Source organism: Rattus rattus, chromosome 7 (genome assembly GCF_011064425.1).
Source record: "Rattus rattus isolate New Zealand chromosome 7, Rrattus_CSIRO_v1, whole genome shotgun sequence".
Taxonomy (NCBI): Eukaryota; Metazoa; Chordata; class Mammalia; order Rodentia; family Muridae; genus Rattus; species Rattus rattus.
In genome coordinates this window covers 91,729,355-91,742,912 of record NC_046160.1, presented here as the reverse complement: position 1 = coordinate 91,742,912, position 13,558 = coordinate 91,729,355, and the positions used below count along the sequence as shown (strand labels likewise).

Genomic DNA, 13,558 nt, shown 5'->3' with positions numbered 1-13,558 from the left:
TCATCATACGTGTTTGAGCTTGTTTCATGAATGGTTCAGATAAGTGAAAAACTAATGGTGTCCACTGGGTGGCAGCCATCTACTAGATCCAAGGACAAGTTTGAAGAACTAGCTGGTTAAGGCTGATCAGCACAATTTGCTGAATTAGAGGCAGTACTTCTTCACCAGGAATTGGCTGATGTCTTTGTGCCAATCTGTCTGAAGCTTGATTTCATCCTTTTGAGCTTAGAAAAGATGTTTTTACTTTAAAAGAAATCCCAGAATTGTCAGTCCTGAAAATATGTGTGTGTGTGCGTGCATGTGTGTGTGCATATACATACCCCATACATACACACACACACACACACACACACACACTAAAAACAAACTCAGTAGCTTGTATTTGTGTATTCTATGTACATATACACATCTTTCTCTATATATAACAATGATAATCAAAAACAGGTTATCAACTTGAGAGTAGGAGAGAACCATGAGGGTATTGGAAAGAAGAGTGTTTTATGTAGGGTAGATGGGGAAATGATGTAATTCTGTTTCAAGTAAAAATATATTTTAAAAGTTTCAGGTTGGGAGGAATGAGAGAATATGTACTGTGTTCTTTTCAGAAAAAAAATGTTTGCCAACTACTGCAAGTATTTCAGTATGTTATATTCTCCGTTCGTTCTAGTTATAGATAATAGTAAATGAGAATAGCAGATTTACAGATACAACCTTGTATATTGCTGTAAGCTATGAAGGCCTAAGATTTCTGAGAAGTTCTGAGCCAATCATGTTGATGCTTAGGGCTTGTTTTCTGATGAGATTGATTATAATCAAGCTATTATTCAAGCTTGTATTTTCACGATTGCTATTAGAATAAAAATATTCATTGAAGAAGAAAAATTCAATAGGAGTGCTAATAGTACATACTTTGAGGTAAATCGTTAGAAAACTGTAACCAGTATTTTGAATCTATATTATTTTTTTTAAAGAAACACAAGTAAGAAAATGTGTATTAATTGGGTATAACAATTCTGCTGAGTTTTTACAATAATGTCTATAATAAGACTGCGTAATCATTTATTTTTTGGTTAATTACAGGTAGTTATGAAGATGAAAGCAGTATGTTTGATTTTTTTTTTGTTGATAGTTTTTTGTTTTGTTGTTCATCTGCTTTTTGTTTTGTTTTTGTCTTTGGTCCTATCCCAATGCTAAATTTCAGAATTTGTGGTGTTCACATGTAGGCTTAGTGTTAGATATTTGATTTATTGTAATAAAATTTAACTTGTATATCAGAGATACTGTTTTAGAAGATTAGGAATTTACAGTGATGGTAAAAAGCAATTGGAATCTCATAAATTAGGAAAACAATGTAGTTCCACTTACATTTTAATTTTTTACTATTAGAGCTATGTTTTATTAAATATAACCACTTTTAAATATTGAAATAATTATGTTTTACATAGAATCTTCTTTGTAGGAATAGGGAATACCAATATGTGAATCTCATATAAAAAGTATTATTTTAATGAATATCCAAGCGAACTACCAATGAACAAATTATATTATAGATAAACACTTACCTTTATCAGTTACTTTTAATTGTTAACGTTACATAATCTATAATCTCTTGGGAAATGAGTGATGATGAGGGATTGTCTAGGTTGCCTAGATTGGTTTAGCTTGTAAGCATGTCTGTGGTGGATTATCATGGGTGGCACCATTCCCTAGTCAAGGGATATTGGAATAGAAAAACTGAGCTTAGCACAAGCAAATGAGTGATACAGTCAATCTCTCTTTGCCCCTGATTGTGGATGTGAATTTAACTAGCTATTTTGAGGTACCCCCACTGTGACTTCACTGCTGTGATAGACTATACCCTGGAACTATAAGCTAAAATAAATCTCTTCTCCCTTAAGTTGCTTTTATTCAGGGTATTTTTTTTTTTAAAAAGATTTATTCATTTATAAGTACACTGTAGCTGTTCTCAGATAAACCAGAAGAGGGCATCAGATCTCCTTACAGATGGTTGTGAGCCACCATATGGTTGCTGGGAATTGAACTCAGGACCTCTGGAAGAGCAGTCGGGTGCTCTTAACCGCTGAGCCATCTCTCCAGCCCTTTTCAGGGTATTTTATCACATCAACAGAAATGAAATCAGAACATCATTCAACATATTGTCCTTTATTTCAAAGTTGGTGTTTTCTTTCTCATTCTTATTTCTTATACTTTCATACTTTACCTTATATTTACAATAAATGTAGTCTTTTTTTTGCCCTTCAAATTAATTTAGACCCTAAATGGACTCAGCAGTTTGTATTTATGTATTTATATCACAATAACAATTTAAAAAAGGGGAGACCAGAAATTGGAAAAGGAGCTGAGTAAAGAGGGACATAGAAGGAATTGGAGGAAGGAAAAGGAATGAGGGAGGAGGGGCATGATGTAATTATGTCATAATTTCTGAAAAAGCAGAAAATCAAAGTATGTATTATATTGTTTGAACAATTTCATACTGAAACCTGTATCTTTCAATTTTTTGTGACTCATCCATATTGATAGATCTAACTCTTCATTGAAACTCCATCAAGTATTTTATTGTACTAGCATTTATTTGACTTTCCTTTTGGTATAGCTTAGTCTGGGCTGGTAGTTGCTAGATACATAACATCAGATGGCCTTGGATTCCATTTCTCCTGCCTCCTTCTTCCTTCTCTTTGTGCTAGAATTATGCATACCACACAGCCGATACCAACAATTATACTATTGTTAGTTTTAAATTTTACACCATTGTAAACAGCTCTTCAAAGAGTTATGTATATGTAACAATTTCCTTGGGGTATGTATTTAAGTACCCAATTGTTGGCAAACAAACCTTTATTTTCAGTTTTACTAGCTTCATAATATTATTCTCTATATAGTAATATAACTTTATATCCTCAACAACAATTCAATTCATTGGAATTTTCATAAGACTTAGTATATTGGAATTAAAATATTCACAATGTGATACATATCATTTGTATATTTGCATAGTTTTTTATATCTATAAACATTTTTTTAAAAATGAAGCTCCAGTTCTTTGTGCTTTTTCTATTTTTTTCTAGTGGTGATTTGGTTAAATTTATCTTGTGCTGAAAAACCAAAGAAAAAAATAAAATGTTTTCATTATTAACTATCTTTGCTCTAAAAGATGGTATTTTCTCCTGGAGCAAAGTTTGAAGTCTGGTGTCTGGGGGGTAACAGAAGAGTGGTGCGGTGAGAGAGCAGTTGAGATCTAGTGTCTCACTTCTAGTTATCAGCGCACACAGTAAAACAAGCAGCGCAACACAAGCCTCACCATTTGATTCTAATGTCTTTGCAGGATAATTATACTCCACCTTCCTGTATTCTGTTTTTTATGTAATTTGAAATATTTTTTTCTGCTTCCCTAAGTGGCTTAATCAGTTTCTAAGAAAATCAAGTGACATTATTTACCCATGTTGATTTCTTCCTGAATATTAACTATGACATTTAAGGGTATTTTTTTAACATGTCAAGAGAGGAAAAAATTGATGGTGATTGGAGAAAAAATTAGTTTGCTTCCAAAGGAAGAATACTTCTTCTAGGAATCTTTGGTGCTAGGGGAAAAAAAATGATACTAGAAATGGAGAAGAGAAGAAATGAATGAGTTTTGATGCATTTTTAATGTAAGATATTCTAAGCAGACTTGAATATTTTTTGGGCTATGTTTCTAAATTTTTCATTGGATGCATGGAGTTTGAAGAGTTTGTAAATAGGTAGCTCAATAAAAGGAAGTTGGGTGATTGCAGTGATGTGTGCATGCTCAGCGTCGACTCATCATCAAGTGTAAGAATCTGCTCATGCTTAGTGACATGAAAAGTGAAAGCTGTCAAGGGGCCGAAGGAAAAAGCCTGCTGTGTGGAGTACAAATGTACCCCTGCCTTCAGTCTCCAGCCGAAGTCTAAGAGAAAGTGGACAAGTGCAGTCACACACCTGCCGTCACCTCTTCACACCCTCTCTTTGCTGTCTGATTTTTATGTGATTTGCCACAATTAATTGTAATCTTGGAAATCATGAGATAAGTTAAATCTTCCTTTAAATTGCTTCTTCAGATATTTTGTCAGAACGATGAAAATGATATTATTCAAATAAAATATCTGCATCTTATTGGTACAAAGCTATCTTATGTTTGGATAAGACAGTATCCAATAGTGAAGTAAATGTGAATATTTTTGATATTTAATTTGTAATATATAACCTAATATTTAAACTTTATTCATGATGTATGAGACTTATGTTTGCCATTGGAAAGATTTTATATGAAAGACAATGTAATATTCATTTTATTTGTTTTTAGAAAGGCAACTTTGGGCCTTTACTAGTGATTAGGCAAATACCTTTTAGAATATAAGATCAAAAGTATGAAAGTATTATATATTAGAATATAAGTATTAGAAATAATAAATATAAATAAGTATTATATAAAGTAATATAGTATTGGAAGATAAGATCAAAAGTTATTTAGTATTATAGATGGCTGCAACTGCAGTAAGACATTAACAATAAGGGATAGGAAACACTGAGATAGTGATTCTCAAATTTCCCAATGCTGCATCCCTTTAATACAGTTCCTCATATTGTAGTAAACCCAACCATAAAGTTATTTTCATTGCTACTTCATAACTGTACTGTTATGAGTTGTAGTGTAAATATCTGTGTTTTCCAAGGGTGTTAGGTGACTCCTGTGAAAGAGTTATTCCATCCCCAAAGTGGTAGTGGTCTAGAGGTTGAGAAGCAGTGCTCTATGGAGATAGAATGTATCATACATTGTTGTGCTTCTTCCTGAGTTGAGGTGTATGTGTCACAGTCTTTTGTGGCACAAGAAAGGGGAAAGCATTTATAATATTATTTTTCTTATCATAGTACAAATGAATTTAAAATGATAAGAATTACTTTGAACTATTTTTATCTTTTAGGATAGTTTTTTAAGTTTATCATTGTCTTCTTCTACCATAAAGTTTCAAATGATGTTACCTATTGTGTTTAGGGCTCAGATTACTCAGAAACTGTTTGATCTTAAATGCTACCTTGCATTTAATATATGAATGTTACAAGGGTAGAATTTACTTTTAAGTAGAACAGAGCATCTGTTGGAAAATAAGCATTTCTTCTTATAACAATAAAAATGAAGATAAAATATACATATTATTATTAAACAGAATTTACTTTAGAACAGATTTCAAGCCTCAGTTGCAAATTGTATGAGACTCGATCTTTCTCTCTTGTCCTGATCATATTGAATACCATTAAATATTCCAGCTAAATCACTATGTGTCAGACTATATAAAACCAGACAAAACAGTCCAATTTTATGCTTCATCCAAGAGACACATCTTAAACATAAAGACTAAGGGATCACTGGAGAAAATGTACCATTCAAACACATAAGTGAAAGTGCATGAAGCTATACTAATTGTCAACAAAGCAGCCTTTAAATTAAGACTAGATATGAAAATTGGATTTTTGTAATAATAGTCAATGTTCCAGGAATTTATCACAATCAAATGAATATCACAAAGTAAGAATGTTTTAAAATATATAAACAAATTTCTAAATCATATTTGTGGAATTTATGATACATCTGTCAGTAGTTGGTAAGATTTATAGATGACCCATAAGAGGGATGGGAGACCCAAATATTGATAGCAAAACGATGTGTAAGTTAACTGACAATGGAAGAACCTTTTCATTTTAGATGAAGATTATGTCCTTTAAAGTGTATATGGAATGTTGACCAAGAGATCTCAGAAATGCCTATACACTTAACTTATGATGGACACATATTCTAAAGACATACATTAGAGAAAGTATGCTTTCTGTGAATCTTGCTAGGGAAACTGGATAGTCACATGCAGAAGACTGAAACTTGACTACTGGCTTTCACTTGTACAATAGTCTAGCAAGGTGTGCTAAAAGTATGCATTTAAGACTTGAAATACTCAAATTTTAGGTAAAAACTAGGGAAATACTCTAAGATATTTGTACAGGTGAATGATTTCCTGAGTAGGGCCCCTAAAATACAAGAAACAAAACCAAAAATTGGTAGATAGAATAATATCAGGCTCAAAAAAAAAAGAAGAAAAAGAAAAAACCTTCTTCCATAAGCATCCAATCTTCTGTATCCATAAGCATACAATTATGGCATAAAAGACACCTTACAAAATATTAAGAAAAATTTTCCCAACTCCAGAGACACCCAACACATTCAAAATTAAACTAGAAATCCCTTTTATGGGTTAATAATGCATGTTTTGAGATAATGGCACAACTGATGTTCTAGCTAGTTTAATGCCAAGTTGACCCAACCTAGAGTGAGTTGGGAAGAGGAAAATAATTGAAAAAAAAAAAAAAAAAAAAAAAGATGCCCCTATCAGATTGGTCTGTGGGCATGGTCTATTTTTTTTTTTTTTTAAATGACTTAAGTGCAGGGGCAAGCTCACTGTGGGTAGTGCCTTACCTGGACTGGTAGTCCTGGTTGTTATCAGAAAGCAGGCTGAGCAAGCCTTGAAGAGCAAGCTAGTCTGAAAGTAACTTTTATTCATCTGATGTAATTGTCATCTTGGAGACTTGCTACTGAATAGGCTCACCTTTTCTAGTTCTTTCTGAACTCTAGCTGGCTGGTTCATCTCAGCTGTTCTGACTCACACTCCTCCCCAAGCTGACTCTTTCAATCTGGCTTCTCTCAGTTTCTCACTGAATTGCTTTGTTTGGCCTCAAAGTAACCATGACAATTCATTCTAATCTTCTGGGTTCTTATTCTCTGGCTCAAAGTGTCTCTGCTGTCCTGCACTGAACTAGTTGAACTCACTGCTCTCTTAGTTGCCTCTTTTTCCTGTGATCTTTCTCTTGTGCATTGGGCATATCATATCTCATTCTGTCAAATATTTCTGATTCATCACGTAGATGTCACTTTCAAAGATGGCTGCTTCCATCTACAGACTAAATTTACCTTCATTGTTTGGGATTAAAGGTGTGTACTAAAGCTGTGTCTATATTCCAGCCAAAAGGATAAAAGGCATGTTATTTCAGCTGGATTTCAACTTAGAAAGTCTGTGGATTTGATCCCTTGCCAGAATAGACATGTTGCTGAATTAAAATTCCTCTACAAGCCAGTAAGTAGGTTCATGGTCTCTGCATTAATTTTTGCCTCTAGGCTTCTGCCCTGATTTCTCTGTGATGGACCCTGCTGTGGTAACAAAAGCTGAAGCAAACTTTTCTCCCCAAGTTAGTTTTTGTCATGGTGTCTTGTCACAGCAGTAGAAAACCCAAGACAGTTGGTATAGTACTTTCCACACATGAATGTGAGCCTGCGTTTGTATCCCCAGGCACCCATTTAAAATCAAGACATGGTTTCTTGTGCTTGTAATTTCAGCTCCTTTTCACAGAGAAAAGTGCTTGCCCTAGCACACCTAAACCCTAACACTTGGGGGTAGAGGCAGGTGGATCTTTGAGTTCCAGGTCCCAGGACAGCCAGAGCTACACAGTGAAACCCTGTCTCAGAAAACATAAAACAAACCAAAACAAAAAAATAGGTAAGGCTGAGAGTATTAAAAGAATACACAGATATTAAAGAATACACAGATATTAATCTCTGGCCTCTAAATGCAAAGTAGCAAAGACCAGCTACATATGTATGCACACATATGCACATACACACAAGCACATATGTGTATACCACATGGATACACAGAGATTTTAAATGTGCATAAATGTCTATATAATTCACCCAATTTGTTGTCATTAGTCATTTTTAATTATTTAGAAGACATTTAGAAATAATAAAAGCTACTTAATATACAGTGACAGCTCCTTGTACCAGTCTATTTAACAGTGAATAGGGCTGGTAAAGTGGCTCAGTGCATACAGGTGCTTGCCACCATGCCAGTGACCTGAGCTTGATTTCCAGAGCCCACACAGTGGAAGAAGAGAGTGCATTCTGGCAAGTTACCCTCTGATCAGGCCATACATGACATGAGCCCTTCCCACTCTACCCATACAAAGCAAGGTGGACAGATATGAATAGACATTTCTCAAAAGGAGAAGTAGAAATATCAACAAATTCATGGAAAATGCTCAGTAGTATGAACCACATGGAAAGAAATATATAAATATAAATCTGCAGTTTGTTGCAGTTTCCTCTCCAACCCCAATCGGCCAGTACAAAGAAAACGCAACTCAATTAATATGAAAACAATCTAGCGTCTAGATTGGGCAGATCCACCCTACACTGTTCTATTCCTAGCTCCCAAATCCCTCATCCCTTGCACCTTTTATTTGCCAGGTCTCCAGCTTCTCCTTCTCCCACGACAACTCTCTCCTCGCTTCTTTCCTTTCTCCTCCCCTGACTCCTCCCTCTGCCTAAATCTCGAGCTCTTGCCTTTATTTTACAAATTCAGAGAGAACTCCAAGGCAAACCACAACATTTCCCCCTTCTTGTCCAGTTAAAAAACCTTTTCCCTATACATATGTGAACTAAGTATTATTACCATTCTGCAATTTATAAAACCAACAATACACTCATCACCCAGTCCATCAATTTTGTTCATTAACCATGTCATCTATACTAAAAACTGACTATATCCTGGTTCTAGATCCTATGCCACCTGAAAACCACCCTAACAGATTTATCATCTTTCTCAATACTAAACCGCTTGAGTTGTCTATGAGACAACCAGTCTCCAACCACATCAGAAATCCAAGAATGATTAATATTATCTGAAAATATGGGAAGCAAAAAACATGGCTTCCAAGCTTAGCCAATTTATAGAGACTGCTGATCACCTGGACAGTCCCCCTATTCCTTAATATGTCGGAGCATCAATCTTCAGCCTTCTGGCCCAGGATCATCTGACAGACCTTTGTAATGCAGATTTTGAAGGGCTGATCACCCTGCCTTGGCAGAGATTATCAGTCGACTATTCTGCATAATTTGTCCTTTTCTGGACAGTGTTTTGTCTGTAGATGAATTGAAGCAATTTGCTCAGTGGCTGTGTCACCACGATTTGAGCAACTCCATTGATGCTCAATTTCTTCTTCGAGTCTAAGGGGTCCTATCAGGGGCAGACAGGTCTCTAGTCAAATGATCTAGACGAAGAAATGTCCATAAACGGGTTATTCTGTGGACTTCTGACGCCCTTGAAGATTTCCTATCTACATAGGCGTTTCTGAACTGTTAAGCATAGACTACCGTTGGCCCTCTCTAATTGAAGTATTTCCAAAACCCATCTAAACTGACTCAGAACCATGCTATCTGGTCTTTAGCTGGTACTGGTTAATCAACTAAAAATAATGTATAATAGCAGTTATAGGACTGGGTCTAAGACTTGTATTCTTAGATGCATAGTGGAGGCACAATGCTTATGTTAAAGTAGCAATATTAATCTCAATTATAAATCAATAAGAAAGTATACCAATGAAAACCTCGAATTTGTGTAAAATGCATTCTATACCAATGAAAAGATTGCAGCTTCAACTTTGTATCAATTACAAACATTTCTATCAATGTAAAATATAGCTGTAAAATTTTGTTTAAGAGTAAGTTTGCTAATCTATCCCTGTTTGTCTATTTCTCTAACTTCTATGTATTACTATATCACCCCCCCTTTTTTTTTAAACTAAGAAGGATAGAAAAGAGGAAAGGAAAGGTAGCAATCCCTGAGTTTAAATTCTCTAGTTCCCCCTGCCCAAAGCTACATTTGTATAGTATCCCTTAAAAGAAAACATATCCACAGTTCTTAGAATAACCAGAACCATCCACCCCAACATAAGGAACCGGGACGATGATCTTCCTCGTCTGCTTCCAGCTGAATTGGGGCGAAGAATTCCTTCTGGGGCCCAAGGAATTAGGAAAAGTTGGCTTTGTCGAAGTAGAGCTAGCTGGATTTGCTCATGCAGTCACTCTGTGCTGAGAAAATTCATCGCTTAGCTGACATCTTGATTATGACAGTCTGAAGGGCTGGATAAGTAAGCTGGCCATTTTGGAAAAGTTCTGAAAGCAAGCCTTTAAATGAAGCAGCTTCAGTGTAATTGAGGGAGAATCAAACACGAAGTTGGACTGGAAGGTCCCGGAATCTCAGCAGTTTATATTTATTAATATAATATATTTCTTAATATGTTGGGTATATGAAAAATAATATAACTGGACATAATGGCACGTACTTGATTTAAAAATCTGTTTACATTAAGATATTGAATCTAATTTCTTCATTGTAAACTTATCCTTTCCTTTTGTGACTCATAAATACCCTTTGGTTACCCCCTCTAGGCTCCATAGAAGTTTTACTACTTATTGTAGATACCTCTCACTTGTTTTGTATGTTGCGTTTGCTATTCCTAAGTCTGCTTAGTCTTTTGAATCAATTTTTAGGTATTTTCTGAAGTTTCCAGTTCTGCTCAAAAAGTATTGTGTCTCCTCTCTTCTCGACTGTTTATTTCTCACTGTTTGATTCCTATATGACTTATGCTCTGTTCTTTTCATCTCTTCTTTGTTCTTTTTCATTTAGACATTTGTCAGCTGTTTTTTTTAAGTTCAATTATGTTAGGTTTTGTTACTTTGAGCTACATATGAAGCATACCAACTACTTAGTTTCATATATTATAATATTATTTCTAAAATTATATAATTTTCTTTGGTAGATTTTAATTCTCTGTTAACTTTTCCATTTTTGACTACTGGTGAGAATTTTTCTTTGCCTCCTTCATGTTAAATAGTTGTTTTGCTTCGTTTCTTTTTACTTTTTATACTTGTATTTAAAAAGTAAATTATATCTTCCTATAATTTTTTTGTGTTTTTTCTCTTAGTTGTTGTTGATGCTTTATGTTCCATCTCATACTTGTAAGTTATTATATATACGTATTACCCATGGGTGGTATAGTAAACATGGACATAATAGTGCCTTTTCTTTAATTCTAAATTAATCAGAGGAGAAGCCAATTGTCCTCCAAAACTCAATTGTTTGAACTTTGATGGCTTTTAGACTATCTACCTATCCTGTAATTTTCAAGAGCTGTGATGGTTTTCTTTTCCCCAAATCTCTTTTGATTCTTCATCTATATAAATGGTAAAAATTCTTAGAAATAAAAAAAAATAGTACATTGAAATTACACAAAAGAAGCTATTTCTGTTCTACTAGTTCATTATATTCTTTTATTTTCATTGATCTCTGCTATTTCAAACAAATGTTATAGCAAGAATACCAGAGTTGATTGTCTCTTTTATTTTAGATGTTGTGGGAACAGGGTCTTGCCACTGTGTATCAGTAAATTAATCTTCTAGATGTAAGAACAGAATTTGCACATTTTAATTCCCTTATATGTTACATTTATATAAGGTCACTGTGTTTTAATTAGCTACTTGTCATTGAAATGTTCGCTTTACTGAAATATTAATTGTTAGTATATTTTCTTCAAGTTAACATGCAAGAAAATTAATGATGTTTAGGAAAAAAACAAAAAGGATAAATTTCATTTAAAATTGTATTTCACCAAATCTAACTATAGTAAAACATAAACAAAAATTAATTTTTCTTTTTCCCTTTTTTTGTTTAGTGAGTGATAGCTGCTTCAGGAATCTTGCAGAAGACCGCAGTGGGATAAATCTAAAAGATCTCGTCCAGGATCCTTCTTTGTGAGTATTTGGTTTTTATCATCAAGTATAATTTAAAACTTTATTTTTGTATTTACTTAAAAAACAGTTTTCACAGCTAATTTTTAAATTTTTCTGGTAATTTTTTAAAATTTAGTGAAGACTAATGCCATATATATGTAATATTTATATTTATATGAAAAAATTTAGAAAACTTTAGAAAAGATGGTGTCATTCTTAAAGGTTGATTTTTCAAAAACACTCATAACTGGTAACAGCAATGTGGCAGTAGATAGTGGTCAAACGAACTACTTACTAATTGATTTGTTTGGGGAGATGAGAGTAAATTTGCTTACATCAATTTTAAGTTTCTTCCAATATCTTATGAATGATAACTGTTCTTAAAATTAGAAATATAAATTTATCACGTTTAACATTCTATATTAGAAAACTGCATAGCATAGAAAGTTTAGAGTTTTGTAGAATTTACTATTTTTTTAAATTTTTGTTTGTTGAGATATTGTCTCAGCCCATGTGGCTTGCAAGTCAGTCTATAGCCTAGGCCTGCCTCCAAGTCATGGTCTTTCTGCCTCTGCCTCCTAAGTGTCATGGATCTTAGCCCACTATGTTCCTTCCTGTTCTTTAAATTGTTATTTGTTTTTTTGTTTGCTTCCCAGATCAATTTCATTCCTTATAAGCCTATATTTTAGTATAATGTTATTATCTTTTAATTTCATGACGTTTTGGAATTTTATGTATTTTGAGCAGTAAGTTCAAAAAAGCAGGACTCAAAGAGACTATTTCACACTATAGATTTAATGTGATAGTATGCTGTAATTATCAAGACATATATAATGTGTGTGCAAAATTTTACATCCATTTCATTATAACAAACTAGAGGAATGCAGTGAACTGGATGAACTATTGTTTGAGCATGGTCAAGAAGGGATGCCATGGTGGAAAAGAAATATGAGAACATCCCAAACCTGGAAGGGTTATTTTGTCTTGTTTCTAACTTGCATTAATGGGAGCAAAGGTTGACTTGTGCTAAACTTGAAATGAGGTGATATCTAGTAGTTCCTTTTTTTCTGGGCAATTTTTTTCTATCTCCATTTTCTGGGTGTTAGATGTAAAACCAAGTAGGATTTGACACTCATTTTAGCTGACTAATGTATCCGTTTGAATTACCAATTTGCATGCATATTAAATTTCTAAATAAACAACCATTTTAATAGCTGGTTTTCTATTTCTGATTAAAAATCTAATGTTATATGCTCTGCTGTATGTAAAATTTGTCAATTTCTGTTATGTTTCAAGGCCTTTTTAGTTTTAGCATCTCAATGATTTAAAGTCTTAAGGCTCGTTTGATGTTATATTTCCACTAATAACATATCTGCCTGTACATAATTTTCAGTCTCTTAAGAAATTATTATACATGTAAAATAATTTAACTTTTTCCCTCTTTAAGTAGAGTAATTCATATTGTCTTAAGTTACAAACATTAAACTGTTTCTTCTGGAGAGATGGCTGTGATATACTTTTATAGCTGTAGTCAGTTGCATTCTATATAGAGCTTAATTTTCTTTACTTTCAAAACAGTCTTAATTGTATGCTATACATGAGACGAAAAGTTATCCAATTTGTATTTTGAACTTCTTTTATAAATCTTTAGAAATTTATATATTACATATGCATTTTTGCCCATATATATGTATATATATATATGTGTGTGTGTGTGTTTTTGTGTGTGTGTGTGTGTATGTCTGTGTGTGTGTGTGTGTGTGTGTGTGTATGTAGCACACATCTGAAGTACCTGTGGAGGAAACAACATAGCGATTTTTTATATGTATAATATACATATTTTATATATGTAATATTATGAATATTTTGATTTAAGTTTATGTTGGACAAAAATTAGACAGAATACTTGTA

At 33.5% G+C, this 13,558-nt stretch overlaps 1 protein-coding gene across 1 annotated transcript in view; it reads left to right on the top strand.

The window, feature by feature from the left end:
* LOC116906140 (proline-rich receptor-like protein kinase PERK14) overlaps positions 1 to 12,028 on the top strand; it is a 133,659-nt gene extending 121,631 nt beyond the window's left edge. Inside the window, exon 3 of the mRNA XM_032909128.1 lies at positions 11,590 to 12,028. Within this exon, the coding sequence (XP_032765019.1) occupies positions 11,590 to 11,596 (7 nt within the window). The 3' untranslated portion in view covers positions 11,597 to 12,028. The remainder of the gene's footprint in view (positions 1 to 11,589) is intronic.
* Positions 12,029 to 13,558: the final 1,530 nt, after the last annotated feature.